We start from the raw sequence: 17,592 nt of genomic DNA on the forward strand, positions 1-17,592 counted from the left end.
TGATTTTTGAGTTCAACACTGATTTTTAAGCAAGAGAAACTGATTTATCCTGCCATTGGCAAAATGCATTGCTTACCATAGAATTAAAAGAAATAGGTTACCAGTATATACCCCTCAAAATCTACAAAAAAAATAAAGGTACTCTTTCACAGGTGGAATTTGAGGCTGAAAATTTTTGTGTTGAAAGTACGATGTCCATGTTTTTCTACCCTAGCAGTGATGTTTTGTATAAACCAGTTTTCAGTTTTTCACGAGTAAGTGAAAAAATGCTCAAAACCTACTAAAATATTTTTTCTCGAATAACTCTTTATAAAATAGTTCTTTTGGTCTCAAATTTTGAACAGGGATTCACTGCAAAGTTAACATTTTAACAATTAGATCATTGGCTCCTAAATGTTTTCAAAATTGTACGTTAAAATCGAAATGCACCTTAAAACCTACAACATTGGCCCCTTGCTCACAACTTACAAAAACTTTGAACTTGAAATTCAGATATTGAACCGTGATAGTGCGCCAGTTATTTGTCAAAAAATGGCTTTGAAGGGTCAAAACTTTTATTGACTTCATTTTTGTTTTTCTAAATGTTTTCCTAAATTTCCATCACAATTGTGACATTTTGCTATGCAATATGACTATGTTTTGAGAAAGTTGATTTTCATATTTAATTGGCCAGTCCCATAATACTAGAACTGTTACAATTGTAATGGGGTCGAACCACGAAGAATAAAATGATTTTTTCATATCTTATCCTAAGTATAGGTTTTACAACCTTAAATTTGATTGTGCATTCTCTAGGTCCAAAAAGCTTGATTTTTTAAAAGGATTTTTTATAAAATTTTGAATAGCTTCGAATTTTACGACACTTTGCAATAATTGAAATCCTCGAAATTAGGTATTTTATGAAAGTACTATTCTAAGAGGCTGCAAATAAAGTGAATTATACAATTTTATATTAAGTTTGGTGGCTGAGTGGGAAAATTACTGTTAAAGTAAAAATTAAGTTACCGTTTTGAAAAGTGCTATACTGATAATGATAAGTGTCTTGTAAACCACTCAAAGGATACCCTTGTCTCAAATAACTGACCGTGAAAGGAAGGATTTCCCAATAAATATTTCTTAAAATCAAAATCATTTCAACAGTTTTGTTCTTGGGCGAAAGCACATGAAGATAGCCTTGACTTCCAAAGACTTTGAATAAATTTGATAGTTTTGCAGTTGTTGATAACTTTAGTACAATACTCAAAAGCCTAAATATTTTAGGGCAAAAAAGTACACTCCAGGCTCAATTTTGCCAAAGGTTTTACCAAATGGCCTCACCGTGAGTCTCTGTTTGTTTGTTTGTTTGTAATTGTTATTTATCGTTGATATAAAAACAAATAGCTACTAGGCTAATACAAGTCAACCTATTTACAACTTATATAGTTCTTAAATGAAGCCGACACCATCAATGTACACTTTACACGGACATAACGTTGGTTTCCAATGCTTAATTTTATCTTTAAATTCTTTAAGGTCATTAAGATGTCAAAGTTCTTGGGGAACTAATTCCCATATTTTTGGGCCTTGATAAGATAGAGACTCCTCACCATGGAACACTGTTCTGATGTTTCTAAGAAGTTTGAAAAACATTTGATGTCGTGTGTTCGTAGACTTTTCATTATGAACAAATATTCCATCATTTAGCTTTGAAATGTTTGATTTGCATTTGAATAGGTCTGTTGCCAGAAGCTGAATATTACGATGGTGGAAAGTCACTGAATTGTCTCTCTCTAGAAGTTCTTCAAAACTCAAATTTTCTTCAGGGCAGACTAGTCTTAAGCATGCAGATATGGTTTATCTTATTTCCATGCAGATGGTTTTTCTTGTTTTCTAGGCGGTGGCTATGAAACATCCAAACTAACGGATAGAATTTAAACTGACTTTTGAAAAATGCATTCATTCGTATTTGTTGTTTAGCTTGATTCATATGAGGGACTATTGTCGCTAGAGCACTTATTTTTTGACTTGAGTACTATAGCTGTCTCCTACTCTAGTCCTTTGTTTTCTATTGGTAAGGTAATTTCCAATCAATTTAAGAGCATTCGTGCTGAAACCATAGGCTTCCAACTTTGCAAGTAAAAGATCGTGATAAATGCAATCAAATGCTTTAGAAAGGTCGATAAGTAATGCTCCGAATTTCTGTCTATCATCAATGGCTTTTTTCCAGATTTCAGTTAGCATCAGTAGCGGTGCTTGCATACCTAAACCTTTCTTATATCCACATTTTTTTTCGCTGTACATGTCTTCGTAGAAATCTGAGATTTGATCATATATTATTCTTTCAAAAACTTTTGAGCGCACATTGAGAATGCTGACAGGCCTATAGTTTCCTTTTTCGTTCTTAACCTTTCTTTTTAAATACCGGTATAACATCCGCAAGCTTGAGAGCGTCAGGGAATGAATTCTGCGCGAATGATTTATTTATAGCTTATGTCATGAACTTGGCAAAAATTGTTGAATATTCTTTTATGATTCTAACTGGTATGTCTGTTGGCTGCTGTGACTTGTTGATTTGTAGTCTAATTAATATCCCTTCAACTTTTTCTTGAGTGGTGTTTTGAATGCAAATCTTTTTTCAAATCCCCTACTTTTTATTTCGATGATGCTAGGATGATTTCTATACATTTCTATACATTTTTCGGCGTGGTTATTGTATTGCAATGCTACCGTGAACGGGGATTTTGGAAGTTCTAATTTACCACTATCCATCCAAGAAATTCGTTGAAGATCTGTGCTATCTTGTCCTCGTCACTATCTATGTCTTCATTTTCTACTAAAGTAAATGAACTATTTGCTGTGCCTTTATTTTTGAAAAAAATCGTTTTACCGTTTTCCAAAACTTTTTGGAATCAGTCACGCTGGCATCATCAAGGTTATTTTAAAAGTTTCGTTTTACCCTTCTTAGGAGTGACGTACAGTAGTTTCACTGCCTATGGCAATTGAGTTTGTTCCCTTCAGTATTATTATTCAAGTAGTGGTTTTTTAATCTAGATCTTATCATTATTGCTTTAGGCATGTCTTTGTTAAAAAATGATGCGTTATTTCCTCTGACTATTCTAGTTTTCATAGGTGCCATTTTATCAAGCTCTTGCATTACTATGGCCGTTTTGGCGTCAAAGTTTAGATTTTCATTTTCTAAGAAACAAACGAGGAAAGAAGGACAGCAAACAAAGAATCTACTAACGCCATACAAAATCAACCTACACCATCGCTCAAATGTAACACAAACATAGCAGACAGAAGAGACATCGAACACATGTATAACGTTGATTATCCAATGCTTAATAAAGAAATAGAACTAGAAGATATGCCAGATCTACGGAAGAGAAATTCTAAAATAATAATTATAGGTCAATCAAATATAAACTCTATGAGGAATAAGTTTGGTCCATTATGCAAAGTAATCGAAAAAAATGTCGATATATTTCTTGTCGTGGAAACAAAGATAGATGACTCCTATCCAACAAAACAGTTTTTAATTCCAGATTTCTCAGAACCTCATCGTCTAGATAGAGACGAAAATGGCGGCGGCCTTTTATTATACATAAGATAAAAAATACCATCAAAACTGATAAAAACGGAGATTTCATATGAGGGTCTATTTGTAGAAATCTATATAAACAAACAAAAGTGGCTTTTAGCTTGCCCATATAATCCACATCTTAACACCATAGACGAGCATTTAAGGAAACTTCAACTCAGTATCGACTCACTTTCGGGGAATTACGAAAATTTGCTTATACTCGCAGGAGAAAGTTTTAGGAAAAAAACTTACCACGTTTCCAATCTTTCACACTTTTACAACTTTCCCAACCCAAACTTTGTAAATGTTTGTAAAAATGGGGGATTTTCCATGGTTGCAACATGGTAGTATGAAATGGAGAATATTTCCATAATTTTTTTCAAGTAAAGGTGACCTTGGAAAATCGTAATTTATGCCCGCTATAATTTATTCTTTCATGAAATCGAAAGTGAAAGTTCTTTATTTAATTGCTATTGGAGGATGATACGCATAATTTTCAGCTAAGTCTGGAATAATTATGACATCATAGATCCCATTTTCCCACCAAAATACCAAAACTTTGCAAATCCAAATGTTGCTGGGAAAGTTTGGAAAAGTCCTATTTTTCACATCTTTACAACTTTCAAGGATGCTATCTGCTGATGGGAAAAATGGGAAGGTATTTTACAAGTTTTACAAACTTTACAACTTTATTTGACCAAAACTTTGACTTTTTGATGGGAAAAGTGGGAGAACTAGGAAATTTATGTACCAAAACTTTCTCCTGTCGGTGATTTGAATTGTGAAATCGAAAATGCCTCAATGTCAAATAATGTCAAATGTCAAATGTGACGAGGACAAGATAGCATAGATCTTCAACGAATTTTATGGATCGATAGTGGTAAATTTAGAACTTCCAAAACCCCCGTTCACGGTAGCATTGCAATATAATAACCATGCCGAAAAATATATAGAAATGTATAGAAATCATCCTAGCATCATCGAAATAAAAAGTAGGGGATTTGAAAAAAGATTTGCATTCAAAAACGCCACTCAAGAAAAAGTTGAAGGGATATTAATTAGACTACAAATCAACAAGTCACAGCAGCCAACAGACATACCAGTTAGAATCATAAAAGAATATTCAACAATTTTTGCCAAGTTCATGACATAAGCTATAAATAAATCATTCGCGCAGAATTCATTCCCTGACGCTCTCAAGCTTGCGGATGTTACACCGGTATTTAAAAAGGAAAGGTTCAACGAACGAAAATAGAAACCATAGGCCTGTCAGCATTCTCAATGTGCTCTCAAAAGTTTATGAAAAAATAATACAAAGATGGAAGCCTATGGCTTCAGCACGAATGCTCTTAAATTGATTGGAAATTACCTTACCAATAGAAAACAAAGGACTAGAGTAGGAGACAGCTATAGTGCTCAAGTAAAAAAATAAGTGCTCTAGCGACAATAGTCCCTCATATGAATCAAGCTAAACGACAAAAACTAATGAATGCATTTTTCAAAAGTCAGTTTAACTATTGTCCGTTAGTTTGGATGTTTCATAGCCGCCGCCTAGAAAATAAGATAAACCATCTGCATGCTTAAGACTAGTCTTCCCTGAAGAAAATTTGAGTTTTGAAGAACTTCTAGAGAAAGACACTTTAGTAACTTTCCACCATCGTAATATTCAGCTTCTGGCAACAGAGCTATTCAAATGCAAATCAAACATTGCTAAATGATGGAATATTTGTTCATAATAAAAAGTCTACGAACACACGACATCAAATGTTTTTCAAACTTAGAAACATCAGAACAGTGTTCCATGGTGAGGAGTCTCTATCTTATCAAGGCCCAAAAATATGGGAATTAGTTCCCCAAGAACTTTGACATCTTAATGACCTTAAGGAATTTAAAGATAAAATCAAGCACTGGAAACCAACGTTATGTCCGTGTAGAATATGACATAGTGCGGAAAGGGGTCTGACTCCCCCTTCTTGGCACCCCCCCCCCAACATTTAAAAATGCCTATCCCCCAAGGGTTTTGGGCTAAATTTTTTATGGTAAAATGGGAAGGGAAACAGTAAAGAAAAATTAAGTCTGGCAAATATAATACAACTTTTTAGTCAAAATAAAGAACTTCCTTTCATGCAGACCAAATTTCATAACAGTGCTGGAAAATAATCTACAATATACGTAAGCCCCCCTTCTTAAACGATCCCCCCTCCTTGCTATCCCCCCCTTTTTAATGAAAATTTCTGACCCCCACCCTCTTCACTTTTTTGGAAGGTGTCATCCCCCCCTTAAGAAAGGGGGGGTCCGAACTATGTATGTAAAGTGTACATTGATGGTGTCGGCTTCATTTAAGAACTATATAAGTTGTAAATAGGTTGACTTGTATTAGCCTAGTAGCTATTTGGTTTTATGTCAACGATAAATAACAATTACAAACAAACAAACAAACAGAGACTCACGGTGAGGCCATTTGGTAAAACCTTTGGTAAAATTGAGCCTGAAGTGTACTTTTTTGCCCTAAAATATTTAAGCTTTTGAGTATTGTACTAAGGTTATCAGCAACTGCAAAACTATCAAATTTATTCAAAGTCTTTGGAAGTCAAGGCTATCTTCATGTGCTTTCGCCCAAGGGCGAAACTGTTCAAATGATTTTGATTTTAAGAAATATTTATTGGGAAATCCTTTCTTTCAGTTATTTGAGACAAGGGTATCCTTTGAGTGGTTTACAAGACACTTATCATTGCCAGGATAGCACTTTTCAAAACGGGACCTTAATTTTTACTTCAACAATAATTTTCCCTCTCAGCCACCAAACTTAATATAATATTGTATAATTCACTTTTGCAACCTCTTAGAATGGTACTTCCATAAAATACCTAACTTCGAGGATTTCAATTATTGCAAAGTGTCGTAAAATTCGAATTTATTCAAAATTTTATCAAAAATCCTTTTAAAAAATCAAGCTTTTTGGACCTAGAGAATGCACAATCAAATTTAAGGTCATAAAACCTATACTTGTGATAAGATATGAAAAAATCATTTTATTCTTCGTGGTTCGACCCCATCACAATTGTAACAGTTCTAGTATTATGGGACTGGCCAATTAAATATGAAAATCAACTTTCTCAAAACATAGTCATATCGATTTTAACGTATTGTTTTGAAAACATTTAGGTACCAATGATCTAATTGTTACAATTTTAAATTTGCAGTGAATCCCTGTTTAAAATTTGGGACCAAAAGGACTATTTTATAAAAAGTTATTCGAGAAAAAACATTTTGTAGGTTTTGAGGGGTAAATACTCACTTACTCGTGAAAAACTGAAAACTGGTTTCTACAAAACATCACTGCTAGGGAAGAAAAACATGGACATCGTACTTTCAACTCAAACATTTTCAGCCTCAAATTCCACCTGAGAAAGAGTACCTCAATTTTTTGTGGATTTTGAGGGGTATATACTGGTAACCTATTTCTTTTCAACCTGGTAAGAAATGCATTTTGCCAATGGCAGGATAAATCAGTTTCTCTTGCTTAAAAATTAGTGTTGTTCTCAAAAACCAAATCAATTTTGGTGAGAACTTTGGGTTAACATATATGCTATGCTAGTGGTGAAAACTTATTTTAAATCTTAATTCTATGCTGTGGGATTAGGACTTGTTCACAAATAATAATCAATGGGAAAATGTTTATTTCATCATGCTTATATTTTATAAAAATTTAGTTTAAAAATTTCTTAAAAATGGTTAAAAAATTGCTAAAAAAATTAAGAATTTGTCACAAGTAACAACTTCTCTTGTCCATCAAAAGTATTTTGTAAAAGTTATAAAACGAGTAACAAAAAAAGGACAACAAACTAAAAAGATCCAAAGAGAAAAAAGGAATGATTTATCTTATTCTATTAGGTCCAGGAACAATTTTTTCCGTAAAGAGTGAAAAAAAGTCTGAAAAGCTTCAAATTCTAACGAATTATTGAAATTTCATTGTGAATTGAACTAGTCTAAAATATTCACAAAATTTACCAGTAACCACAGAGTTTCTTCTTGATTTGAAGTGATTTATTTTTGCATTGAGCACGCTCGAATTGACAATAGTTGTCATAAATACGGCCGTCGGTTCCCATAATACGGCACCATCCACGCTGTCTGCTGCAGTGGTAATTGCATTCTGGCAAATGAAAGATTTGTTAACTTTATTATGTATATCAGTACTTCGTAAAGTAATTTTTAATACAGCCTCTAAATAGTTGATATCGAATGATTTTGTAAGAGCAAAGAAAAAAAATTCCAAAAAATTTCGACATTTTCTCAAATAAGATTTTTTAAGATAAATTTTCAAAAATAAAATTGTTGTATTTTAATTGCAACTTTAATCATCGAAAGGAAAATGATCTTTTAATATTTTAAATGTTACCTTTGACACTTGTTTCACAGAATCTTCCTTCATAGCCTTGTTTACACCAACATTTGATGGCGTTTCCATGTTTCAAACATTTTCCACCATTCTGACATGGGTTAGGGTGACATGATGGAACTGTCGAAGAAAAGCAAATTGCAATAAATCACTTAAGAGAACTGATTTCGGGAAATACAACTTTCAACAAGAATTTGTATAGTGGCATAGGAAATAAAACAATATCCGGGTCTCTTGGTACATAAAATATTAAAAGCAAATTCAATGGTTGATAGCAAAACTTGTAACTCATTATTTAAAGATGACTTGCAGTCAAAAAATATTGGTAAAAAAATGAAAAAAAACAAACCTTGACAGAATTTTCCGGAGAATCCAGGCTTGCATTGACAAGTGAAAGAAGCAATCCCATCTTTGCAGGTTCCTCCATTAAGACATCTGACGCGCTTGCAATCATCGATGTTGTTTTTACAGAATTTTCCATTGAATCCATTCTTGCATTTGCAAGTGAAAGAAGCGATTCCGTCTTCGCAGGTTCCTCCGTTTAAGCATTTGACACCTCGGCAATCATCGATGTTGTTTTTACAGAATTTTCCATTGAATCCATTCTTGCATTTGCAAGTGAAAGAAGCGATTCCGTCTTCGCAGGTTCCTCCGTTTAAGCATTTGACACCTCGGCAATCATCGATGTTGTTTTTACAGAATTTTCCATTAAATCCATTCTTGCATTTGCAAGTGAAAGAAGCGATTCCGTCTTCGCAGGTTCCTCCGTTTAAGCATTTGACACCTCGGCAATCATCGATGTTGTTTTTACAGAATTTTCCATTGAATCCATTCTTGCATTTGCAAGTGAAAGAAGCGATTCCGTCTTCGCAGGTTCCTCCGTTTAAGCATTTGACACCTCGGCAATCATCGATGTTGTTTTTACAGAATTTCCCATTGAATCCACGTTTGCATTGACAAGTGAAAGAAGCGATTCCGTCTTCGCAGGTTCCTCCGTTTAAGCATTTGACACCTCGGCAATCATCGATGTTGTTTTTACAGAATTTTCCATTGAATCCACGTTTGCATTGACAAGTGAAAGAAGCGATTCCGTCTTCGCAGGTTCCTCCGTTTAAGCATTTGACACCTTGGCAATCATCGATGTTGTTTTTACAGAATTTTCCATTGAATCCACGTTTGCATTGACAAGTGAAAGAAGCGATTCCGTCTTCGCAGGTTCCTCCGTTTAAGCATTTGACACCTTTGCAATCATCGATGTTGTTTTTACAGAATTTTCCATTGAATCCATTCTTACATTTGCAAGTGAAAGAATCGATTCCGTCTTCGCAGGTTCCTCCGTTTAAGCATTTGACACCTCGGCAATCATCGATGTTGTTTTTACAGAATTTTCCATTGAATCCGTTCTTGCATTTGCAAGTGAAAGAATTAATTCCGTCTTCGCAGGTTCCTCCGTTTAAGCATTTGACACCTCGGCAATCATCGTCATCTATTTCAGAAAAAAAAACCCAAAGTATTAAATCATTTAAAAACATTGGCAATAAGGCAAAACATCATGTCTAACACATTGACTGCAGCTCATAATGTTATGATAGAAGAAAGAAAGATAAAAGGTTGTGACTATTTTACTAAAAGATAATATTAGTATTTTATTGGATAAGAGTACAAATTTAGCGCCACGGGGGGGGGGGGGGGGGGGTACTAGGGTTGCGAACTGACGGGGGGATGATGCCCAACCCTCGACAAACGAAAATTTTGTGAATTTTACGAGGCTTACCGGGACTAATTTTGACTAAATTTCTATCTTTCTGGGGGTAAAAAGTTGAATTTTTCCTATTTCTTCTACCCTTAGTGGGACTGCAATTTGATTTTCTGTTTTTTCCTACCCTTACCGGGACTTTGGAAATCCAATTATGGTATTGTGAAGGGTGCCAAATACCCTACCCTCCATTTGTCTAAGTATCCTCCCCCGGGATTCAGAGCTTTCGTTCAGGATTGTGGGAATGATTTTACAGGCCAGAAAAAATATCAAACTGTCTGATGACCCCTTTGAAAGACTCGCCGTAAGGTTTTAAATTTCTTTGAAAAAAACATAGAAATCCCTTCTTATATTCATCACACTGGCATGCATGGTGACATTCTGACCTATTTATTCTTATTATTAGAGTGCACACAAAGTTAGCAAACTTTCTGCCCACTTCATAATTCACAATAACAATTAGAAACCAGAGCTAAAAACAATTTTTGTGTAAATAAGGAATGACGTAATTGTTTGACATCTGATACATAAACTATAATAATCTTTTTATCTCATGTGTATCATAGAATTCAAACACTTCACAGCTCATCCATAAAGAAAGATGACTTACTTGTTTCACATCTGCGACCAGAGAATCCCTCTTTGCAGATACATTGGTATCGTCCATATGGTTTATTTTCACATCGGTCAGTGTTTGCAGCGACGCATGGTTTCCTATAGCACCCAAGATAACCTGAAATTAAAGAAAATGTAATGAAATAGCTAATTTTTCGAGTTATCTTATTGTGGAGTTACGTTAGAATACACGATTTTTTTAAGTTAAAAATCTTACAAAGTTGTTTCTATGGAAGCTATAACATCTTAAGATCCCTTGGTTGTTGGAAGAAATGTTATTCACTGATTTGACCCCGCTCTCCCAGGTTTTACAATGTTTAACACATTAAATTTTCCTTAGTGATAACAAATGTCTTGACAATTGAAAATTACAGATGTTTTAATAATTTTGAAAAATTTCCTTGAATTACCTCCCTAAACCCCCCCAAAAATATCAATGGGACCTAGAAGGTCTCAAGAACAGCGAGAGGATTTTTCGCAATATTTAAAGGGACATAACAGTACGTGCGAAATTTGTAAACAAACTGTATGCTGCGGATACAAAATCAAAACAAATGTCAAAATAAAAAAATCAAAGCAAATATGGCTAATTTTGATTATTCAATTGTTTTACAAGTTTGTTTTGGACACGTGGTTTTAATTGTTCTCTTTAATGACACGTGGTTCGTGCAATGTTTACATTTTGCTACTTTTATGTCCCTTTAATTGAGATAAAAATTGAATAAGATTGAATAACAACAATAAACAATACCTGCGTAAGATTGACCAATGATGGTAACGGCCAAAAGAATCGCCAAACTTCTCATGATTGCTGAATAAAAAAGTTGAGAAAATGTTAAATCCTTTTCTTTTTGAATTTTCAGAGCCAGAAGATAAGCAGTATACAGTGAAGAGATTCTTCTCCTCAACTGGAAAAATCAAATTTTCTAGATTTATGGAAACTTCATAAGGGATTGCTGGACTTATAAACCTGTCTCTGAAAGAGATTTTAAGGAATTAGAAAATTCACTTTTAAATAATGAAATCAATATTAGATTGAAATAATGTCCAAATCACTTACCTTTCAAGAGAGAATACTTCTTTTTCACATATGCTCTATTTATTCCTTTTCTCCACTTGATGCTAGAGATGGGAATGATTTTCAAACTCTCCGCCGCTCATATTTATACTCAAGTTTTGCCACTATTTCCCAGACCCTTTTTTGGGCGAACAAAGTATTTCCTTATGCTCCAAAGGAAGACATCAAAATGTAATAATGTCTGTTATTGATGGGGCTGTTTGGTTTGCTCGTTAATCTTATTCATCATATTTCAAATGCAACTTCCTTATGGTTTGTGTTTGTCACGCTAAATACAATAATCTACCATGCCAAACTTACAGTGGATGATCTAAATGGAACCCACAAACTGTGTATGCGTTCTTTTAAACCGTAAGTGGTTAATAGTGTATAAACTAAGGGGAATGAATCGCTAGAGTTGGTACAGTCACTTTTGGTCGGGGTTGTGGATGGAAAAATATGTCGTTTTTTATTGTCATTTTTTCGTTTTTTGTCGTAATTTGTCGTTTTTTGTCGTTTTTATTCGTTTCTCGTTTTTTCTTCCTTCTTTCATAGTGTCTTTATGGTGGTCTCCTTTTGGCACTTACACTCCCTCTATCCTAATTGACTGAGGGCAACAGTAAACCTGCAATTTTGCCATTGTACCCAATTCTGCGTGTAAAAAATGCGGGCTGTTCCATAGGCTCCGACATTACTCTCTCCCAAAAGGCGAAATACTTAACCTGGCTAAGTTGCGTTATGTCAGTGGGCGGCTCTACCTCCAGTGGAGTCTTTTTGAGAATTGGCGAAAAGTTGGAGCAAAGAAGTATTCTATGCAAAATGTTATTCATCAAACGCAGCAATATATCGTAGAACAATAAAAAATTACATCTCAAAACATATTAATCAAGAAATGCTTTAGTTTTTCACGTGGTTTATGGTTAAGATGATGAATATTAGCACAGAAAAACTATCAATGATAAACAACCGCTTATACTTTAAACGATAGACGGTAGCCAAAAAACGTCCCCCCCCCCGTTTTTTTTAGTATCCATAAATGATATGGTTTGTCAGTTTTTCATGTCTAGATCTCGAGATATTTTGATTTAAATATTGCAAATTATCGATATTTTTTGCTGAGTCAGAAGTTTTTCAGCTTATTTACCCACCTTAAAAATGAAATATCTCAAAATTGGAGCATCGAAAGTTAACAAACTATACCATTTTCGGATGCTACTAATTCAGGGCTATCCAGCTGTGGGAATGGTTTGTTCTGAAAATGCTCCCAGAAAAATGCTGACGTCATCGGAAAACGCCAAAAATGTCAATTTTTCGCCTTAGAAATGCCATTTCTAGGCACCAGGTGGTCGAAACTTAACAAATAACCCCATTTTCTTTATCTACTTTTCACGCTCAATCTGTTGGCAGCCTCAGATATTTGATTTTCAGACTTCGGAAAAACCGTTGGATAAGTTCTATCGATTAACTAAAAATCGATTCACTCGAAAACTGCTGGAGATTCGAAGGGCAAATTCTTTTTGTCAATTCTACACCCTATTAGGAGCATAATATAAAAATTTGCCCCTATCTAAGAAGTGCCCTACGAAAACCATTTTTAAGACGTTTTCTGAATCTCGGACGCTGGTCTAAATGTCAAAATCAAAAACTGAATCAGGAGGTTGTTTAATCGATTAAAAAAAGACCGAACGTGCAGCCCTAAATAAAGTCCTTTGTAATCGGACCCTTACAATGTAGAGTAAATTTTGGCGAAAAATTTACCCTTAAAGTGCATTTTCTGGAAAATTTTGACCATTTAAGGCAAAATATGGTCTGACCTTTCAAAGGACCTTTTAGGACCGCACGTACGGTAGGTCGTTTACCTTGAGTGCCCCGAGCAATTTTTACATAACAATTTCAAAACACGAAAGGAAACGTTCGAGATTGAGATATCGAAAGTTCGAATTATCTAAAGTCTCTATTCATGAATGGGAAGGAACAAAACCCCGCCCAAATCATTGAAAATCTCGACGAATTTTTGGACAGACTTCGCGCATGACCCCTACTGTGAAATGAACATGTTGTTTTTCAATTTCTATGGGTAACCTTGTATGGGAATGCAAACGAGACAATTAAACTTTCGTTCAACGCCAATCAATGAATATTAACGGATATTAATAAAAGCTTTTTGTGGAAACATTAAAATGAAATGTTTCGAACGCCCCTGCTATCATAAATAGATGATTTAGTTTGCCGAAACTTGATCTTATAACCTCTTATAACCTTCCTCATGAGGTGATTCTCCATTGTAAAAACAGTAACGACTTTTCCTGTCGTCTCTTCCAGACTCTTCTTTGCAAAGACAACCGACAAACAAAGAGATTTTTCAAAAAGCTAAATTTGCCAGTTGTCGTTCGAGCTGGTAAGGGATGATTTTTTTTTAAGCTTAGTTTTTACTTCGAACATCTAATGCACCTTTTAATACTTATTACAGTAAAAACAAGTGATATTGGTGTTTTTGTGTGTTCTTTAACAAGAGCGGGACCAATTGGTCAAACCAATGAAATCACCCATTCACAGCTTTGATATCTCGATCGATGTATTAAACGTCTCAGGTCTATACTATTTAGGAGAAAAGATTTAGCAATTTTAGAAAACCCAATTAACAAAGTAGAAATATGAAGAAGAAAAGGTGGGGTGAGGTGAGGTTTGCTGTGAGAAAGTAATAGCCACACGAAAACGAACCCTGAATCTTTAGTAGACGAGATAAGACATAGTATAGATAGTATAGTACCAAAAATTACAATTATTGATATAGGGTGAAGGGCGAATCACTCAAAAAATCTCTTCAACAATTTGTTAGCACGAGATAAAACATATCATTGCATAGAAAGGGTGAAGCAATCTCAAATCTCTTCCACAAATTGCCTCTTCAAAAAAGGGGTGTGTAAAAGTACTGGTGAATATCTGAAACTTAAATCTCCAAATAAAGCAAATGAAGTCGCATTCTCAATTACTTCCTTGTATCATTAAGAAGATAATGGGGTTATTCAGTCAAGTCATTAGCAGAGGATAAAACTATCTAATGAGGGAAAGCTTATTAGCCATTATCAGGATGAAGTAACCAATAGATACTTCTTATGGAAATGAGCGCTGCGAAACCCTAAGGATTTTAGGCACTTAGAATATAATGGAGGAGGGGGGGGGGGGTGAAGAATGAGTTTAAAGTCCAACAAGAGCTAAAGAGGAATTCTGAAACTTTCTCAAGCAAGAATAAGTGAAACCTTCAGATTTACGCTGCTTTTATAATGACAGATTAAGCTTTCTTTGTTTTACCGCGGCATTTTTTAAAGATCTGCCGATAGATTTTTTTGATCTGGCCTCTGTATTAAAACCACATTTTTTGATGAAAAATACGTGGCTTCAATTCCCAAAGAGGTAAAACTCTAGCTCCTTCGGGGGTTTGAACTTAATTGATATAACACGCTGCTCCGAAAAACCTAAGAAGGTAATCCTTATTAAGCCTTATTTTCTTTATTTGTTTCTACTTTTAGGAGTGAAAATCTTTCTTCATTTTGTGTGTTATTTAACTGGTAGAACCCCTGTTTCAGCATCTAAATAGTTCCAACTGACAGACCTAAAAATTTCAACAAACAAAAGACAAATGTCTGCCTAATAAAACCACTTCACCCCAAGAACAGATGAAGAACAGGAAATTTTTCTTTTGGAAAAAAAGAAATTTTACAAGTTCGAGCGATAAACCGACGTTTAGGTATTTCACAATCTATATATTAATAGCGGTGCTTTGTGTGTCTGTGTGTCACCACTTTCGTTTTCGCTTTGTTTGTGTTTTAAAATTATGACTTTTAGTCTCTTGCTCCACAAATTTGTTCCATTGGATTCGTGCCATTTGCAAAAGATCGGATAGAGCTTGGTTTAGACTTTATTCAGCCTTTGTTTTGAAATTTAAGGCCCATCTACATTTTAGTAATTTTAATTTCTGCCCAGAGTTGTCTTTTTCTCTCTTCTTTTTTTTAAAATATTTTCGAATGTATTTAACGATCGTATTTATTAATGACATTCGAATTCTTTTCAAAACAAAACAATTTCATTTCATAGAAAAGAATATTTAAAAAGGTAAATCAAAACATAAACATCAAAAAGTTTGTGGACAACAACGCAGCATTCAAAGGACGATATAAAGCATAAGAAAAAATTAGTTTACTTCTTTCTTCTTATAAAAATATTCAAGTCGTCGTTTAGTCTGTCATTTTTTATGTTTAAATTCGGAAAATTATGCCAAGGGTTAAAAAAAGCAACTTTAAATTGTCTTGTTTTTTTCGATCTGATAAAAAACAAAGAGTTGCATATTTAACGCGAGCGAAGCGAGAAAAATAACTACCTGCAGAGCCGTTTCAAACGGCACTGGTACAGTAAACGATGCTCTTTCTGATAACTTTTGACTTAAACAAAAAATTATATCACGGGGGGGACAGTATACGATCCAAATATGGTTAAAAGATAAGACACCCGGGGAAGGTTAGAGTTAAACGTTGTAGAGATTTCTTCTTTTTTTGATCGCTTTTTTAAGCCAGCTTCAACATCCAAGGGACTTTTAGTGCGTTCAGCTACAGCTTAACCGGCGTGCGACGCCGGGTACCGGCTAGTCTATATATTAATAGCGGTGCTTTGTGTGTCTGTGTGTCACCACTTTCGTTTTCGCTTTGTTTGTGTTTTAAAATTATGACTTTTACTCTCTTGCTCCACAGACTTGTTCTATTGGATTCGCGCCATTTGCAAAAGATCGGCGGATAGAGCTTGGTTTAGACTTTATTCAGCCTTTGTTTTGAAATTTAAGACCCATCTACATTTAATTTAGTAAATTTAATTTTTGCCCAGGCCTGCCTTTTTCTCTTATCTTTTGTTTTAAATGTTGTCGAATGTATTTATATAGCCTGGATATCCAGGCTGTAAACTATTTCACAGTCTAGTTTTTGATATTTTATGTTCTGGTTTACAGCCTGGTCTCCCTAGAGCGATTTGCATTCTCTTTAAGAGAATGCAGTCCGCTTGCTTGCGCTCACTTCGCTAAAACCGCAAGGGCCAATCTACACGGCGTTGAGCAATTCTAAAGCAAAAATAGGATAGTCCTCCAGTTGCTAGTGAAGATAGGGCTTTCTGTTACATGAAAACATGAAAAAGAAGAAAACAGAGGCAAGTTCATTTTCCAAGAAAACATGATTGGTCATGATAATGCATGCAAACTTTTTTATGGACTTTGGGGTAATCTTTGGATGTTTTAAATAGTTTTAGATCTTGTAAGACTGCTTTTTATTAATTTCTATTTTGCTGCCCTGGGTTGGCTAGGAAACATGGGTTTTCACTTTCATTCTCTAGGGAGACCAAGCTCTATAATTTTAGAACTTTGTATGTTGAGGTAAATTTTGTTTTTTCTAAAATTTTGAGCTTGGATTTCCAGGCTAGTATTTATATTAATGACATTCGAATTCTTTTCAAAACAAAACATTTTCATTTCATGGAAAAGAATATTTCAAAAGTAAATCAAAACATAAAAATCAAAAAGTTTGTGGACAACAACAGCATTCAAAGGGCGATATAAAGCATAAGAAAAAATTAGTTCACCTCTTTCTTTCTTTAAAAATATTCAAGTCGTCGTTACTGTTAAAAAGTGTGTACGTCATTTTTTATGTTTAAATTCGAAAAGTTATGACAAGGGTTTAAAAAAGCAACTTAGAATTGTCTTTTGTTTTTTCGATCTGATAAAAACAAAGAGTTGCACTCTTCTTTATGACCTTCCCACTTTTTCCTGAAAAATTGTCATTTAAACTGGACGGCATATTCAACACGAGCGAAGCGAGAAAAATAACTACCTGCAGAGTAGACTAGAGTCTACTTCTGGCTGAACTTAGCTTTTTGATAATTTTTAATGATGCTGAGTCCCCGGGGGGGGGGTACTAGGGTTGCGAGCTGACGGGGGGTACCGCCCGACTTTCGAACTTTGGACCCTTACCGGGACTAAAAAAGAGAAAACCAAGGAAGGACTAGTGGGACTGAAATTAGATTTTCTGATTTTTCCGACCCTTAGCGGGACTTTGGAAGTCCAAAAAAGGTACCCTTAAGGGCGGCACATACCGTACCCTCCATTTGCCTAAGTACCCCCCCCCCCCGGGTGCTGAGTCCAGTGAAGTACATATTACTATATA

The 17,592-nt window shown here is 34.7% G+C and overlaps 1 protein-coding gene across 1 annotated transcript; it reads right to left on the bottom strand.

Moving 5' to 3' along the window:
- Positions 1-7,237: 7,237 nt before the first annotated feature.
- LOC136812461 (fibropellin-1-like) lies at positions 7,238-11,492 on the bottom strand. Its single transcript, XM_067068962.1, has 6 exons — positions 11,396-11,492; positions 11,087-11,146; positions 10,331-10,453; positions 8,314-9,450; positions 7,965-8,084; positions 7,238-7,718 (listed from the first exon to the last, which is right to left on the bottom strand). Exons 2-6 carry the CDS (start codon positions 11,139-11,141, stop codon positions 7,570-7,572), a joined length of 1,584 nt encoding a protein of 527 aa, XP_066925063.1. The 5' UTR covers positions 11,142-11,146; positions 11,396-11,492; the 3' UTR covers positions 7,238-7,569.
- Between the last annotated feature and the right edge of the window lie 6,100 nt (positions 11,493-17,592).

Source organism: Clytia hemisphaerica, unplaced genomic scaffold (genome assembly GCF_902728285.1).
Source record: "Clytia hemisphaerica strain Z4C2 unplaced genomic scaffold, Clytia hemisphaerica genome assembly, whole genome shotgun sequence".
Lineage (NCBI taxonomy): Eukaryota > Metazoa > Cnidaria > Hydrozoa > Leptothecata > Clytiidae > Clytia > Clytia hemisphaerica.

Bases quoted from the DNA above. Each gene is read 5' to 3' on its own strand.
- LOC136812461 (XM_067068962.1), bottom strand. From the start codon at position 11,141: ATGAGAAGTTTGGCGATTCTTTTGGCCGTTACCATCATTGGTCAATCT. The intron at 10,454-11,086 runs GTATTGTTTATT...CTTTAATTTCAG, and splicing joins CATTGGTCAATCTTACGCAG to GTTATCTTGGGTGCTATAGG. The intron at 8,085-8,313 runs GTTTGTTTTTTT...TTTCTTCGACAG, and splicing joins CTCCGGAAAATTCTGTCAAG to TTCCATCATGTCACCCTAAC.